Source organism: Phytophthora infestans, genomic scaffold (genome assembly GCF_000142945.1).
Source record: "Phytophthora infestans T30-4 supercont1.58 genomic scaffold, whole genome shotgun sequence".
Classification (NCBI taxonomy): Eukaryota; Oomycota; class Peronosporomycetes; order Peronosporales; family Peronosporaceae; genus Phytophthora; species Phytophthora infestans.
Window position 1 is genome coordinate 441,275 of NW_003303701.1, and position 3,552 is coordinate 444,826.

Below are 3,552 nucleotides of genomic sequence, written 5' to 3' on the forward strand. Positions count from 1 at the left end.
CTGTCTCTCTATATGTTCTTTCTATACTACCCCCCCCTATTCTCCCCTCTGTGTAATTTTCATATATATGTATACATCTATATATAAGAGTATAAGAACTTGGAGCCCGAGCACCAACGGAAGATGTCAATGTAACCACAGCCATTCTAGTTATTAAAATATGGTTCCGAAAATTTTGGAAACAGGGTTCCCACAATTAACACATATAATTGCAATTTACTATATATTGAAGCACCCCAGCAGCTCTAGTAAGTACTTGTCTGGTCCGAAAAAGAATTAATAGTTCTTTAAATCGGCGATAACTTTGGTCGTACAGCTCCAACGGAAGCGTGTTTGAGCTTTGAAAGCTCTACCTACTCACGCAGCATCAGCACGATTTTTTAATGATCAAATTTCCCGCCAATTTTGCCAAATTTGACCATTTGAACTATCACTTTATGGAGGGTAGAGTTTTATTTTCGCTTTGACGTCAAAAATAATCCAAAAGGAAAACAACTCCAGAATTAAACTTTAAAATATACTAGAAAAAACGCAAATAAAGCTTAATCTAGTGGTATATCACTAAAAGCAATTCAATCCATTTTTGTGTCAATTACTCTCAATCCGCGTGCATACAAATCCTCATATGAGCTCATTTTAACCAATCGAACCCATTTCAGAGTGGACATTGACCAATCAAACATGCGAGGCTTTTTTAAGAAAAACCTCATTGTTAATTCTTTTCTGGACCGGAGAAGTATGGCATCATTTTGGAACCGGTTCGAAACGCGGTTTTGGAACCTCGGAACTGCACACCTACTCCGATTCAAGTTTGACTTCCATCGCAAACTGCTGTATCTTGCACACGTTCTCATAGCTTGGCGCCATCATCCTCTTGCGTTTTGAGTCCAGATACTTTTGATATTTGAAATCGGTGAATCTGTCAGGCGGAAGCGCGAAGTACAGCCGCGGTGCTGCAGGATTTCCCAGGAGCTCCAACACATCGTGGAGACCTTTTTGCTTGCAGGGGTACCTGTCACCTGCAACAAAATATCCGGCTTGATGATGCATCGACCGACTGGTAACTCTTCACCGCTGGCTGTAGGTAACTCGTGTTAGCAGCAGCGACAATTTCACTGCCATGATTGAAAACAACAACTTTCTCGAGTCTCTGAAAAAAAATGACAGGTGCGGCGCCACCGTCGACCAACGCCACAGCATTGGATTCGTCCATCGCAACGGCATCATCTTTATTCATGCCATCATCACCATCCTCGTCATCGCCGTCCCATTCATCTCCCATAGGGTCAACATCATCATCGTACGCCTCGTTGTTTTCGACCAAACGTCGAACTTGAAACGTTCCACCTCGCGGCAGTACTGAATGCACATGCTCTTCGAACAAGTGGCCACGAAGCACAGCAAGAGCACCAACTCCATCCGAGGCAGCAATGAACTCTAGCAGCTTCCGCTTATCCTTCTTTTACAGCCGATTGTACACCGCTTGCTGAACATATTGCGATGCAAAAACGAAGTACTCGCTGTCAAAAGCTTTGCTGACGCGATAGTGCAGCAATCGATGCGACACTTGAGCGTCGTTCGCATCAAGTTGACCACAGGCTTTCACCAACCAGTCGAGATCAACAATGTCCATTGCTTTTTCAAGCAACACCTGCTGGTCACCAACTTGTGAAAATCGCAAGACATAGCGAGCAATACCACCCCATCGACGAAAGCAATCCTGCACGACGGCCATAGGTGTATCCGAGTACATCAGCTCACGACATTGTAGAATCTCCTTCAAAGACCACACTGGCATGTAGCAGGACCGGCAATTGGTCTTGTTGAACTCGTACCAGATGGAGCGGCGCGGCGACGTCAAAAGAATCGTCTTCGCTGGGTAATACGCAGGCTTGACGGCATCCACGATGTAGTATGTAGTCGGCTGGTCGAGAATGTGCACAAAATCTTCCTGAGATCCTTGAGCCACCACATTGTGAGCAAATAAAAAGCGCTTCTTGAGGCCACCACTCTCATATACCACCGTTTCATTAGTACGGACAAGATGAAGCACGATCACATAGCCGAAAAACGTCTTGCCGATTCCCGGGTTGCCGAGGATCACGAGATGCGGTGTGTTCGTCTTTTCATCGTGGATCCTCTCGAGACAAAGTTCCCATAGCGCAGGGTAGCAATGACGAATGTAGATACGAGAGCCGAGTGTCGAATCACCAAGAAGATACGTGTCTCGGGGTAACTCGACCAATGCGCCAGCTTTCACGTCGGTACTGTCGTTCAGAAATGCGTTCCAAAATGCGACCAGTGCTGGCGGATTCAACGACATACTTTGCGTGATTGGGATATGAACGTCGCCCACAACAAGTTGACGATCTCGAGGCAGCTCAGCTTCCGACAATTGTGGCAGTTCCACCAACACGTGAATCTCCTTGCGACCAGGCTGAAAGTTCTTCCCAAAGCAATCTTCGTCGAGAATCCACGACGAAAGCATCTCTTCATACTCGGTGCTGATGCCACCTCGCAAGAAGCCTTTCACCGTGTGGTCGTGGTTCATCCACGTGGCTTCCCCCTGCTTCCGCGCCAAGTAGAGCGTCAACCTGGCTGGGTAAACCTCAACGCGGTTGCTCACGACTCTGTATGTACTTGCGATCTTCTCCTGCAGCGCGCTCACTTTCGCATTGCTCGCTATCTTCACGGGAAACACAGTTCCTTCGCCGTATACCGCGCACTCCAACTCGACCTCTGCCATCTTCGTGCGGAAAGTTCTCGACTTAGCAGCAGCACTCATTCACGCAACACACCGCTCATTTTAACCAATCAGATCACTTCAAAAAAAAAAATTTCTGACAAATTTATTCCTCAATATATAGGAACTAAATAATAGTGAGTTCGGTTAAATTAAATATATAGAAAACAATGTGTAAGTACATCTTCCCAGAAAACCACCCAAAGGCGAGCCAACAGTGCGGCCCAAAAGGCGATTGGTGCCGACACCACGCAAAGTATCAGCCAGCAGTTGCTGAACCAACGATGACCAAGTCTATTGAAGAAATTTATGGTGAGCATTGTATTCAGCACATGAAATCTGTCGATAAATACGATTAGCCCAAGTTGGGGGATTCACGAGTTTTATCACCAAGTGATTGGATCAAGTCGAAGATGCACGTAGTTGGTGATTCCGTTGATTACAAGCATAGCGATGATGTCACGCCTGACTTTGGCAACAACGTATACTGTGACGGGGTCACCTTGCGCTAGAGGAAGTTATCTTCCGAGAGTATACCAACTCTCAGTGAACGACAGTTCACAGGTCCCCTCTTTATTCAAAAGAGAGCGAAGTGACCTAATTAAGGTAGAATGTAAACTGAGTATATTTATAGGTAGATAAAGCTTGGGTTTAATACAAACTATAAGCCACCTATAGAAATGCAATGTCGTTAGCCAATGGTTGGATTTGAACGACCTTGGTACTTTGTACAAATATCCCGAAGTATGACGTGTCACACTTCATGTAACCAGGGTACACTTAGGGCTACGTACCCCGTTACAGATACA

The 3,552-nt window shown here is 45.7% G+C and overlaps 1 protein-coding gene across 1 annotated transcript; it reads right to left on the reverse strand.

The window, feature by feature from the left end:
- Nucleotides 1-805: 805 nt before the first annotated feature.
- PITG_17526 (crinkler (CRN) family protein, putative) lies at nt 806-2,761 on the reverse strand (the record flags this gene model as incomplete). Its single annotated transcript, XM_002896542.1, has 1 exon — nt 806-2,761. The coding sequence occupies one exon, from the start codon at nt 2,744-2,746 to the stop codon at nt 1,463-1,465; it is 1,284 nt and encodes a 427-aa protein (XP_002896588.1).
- Nucleotides 2,762-3,552: the final 791 nt, after the last annotated feature.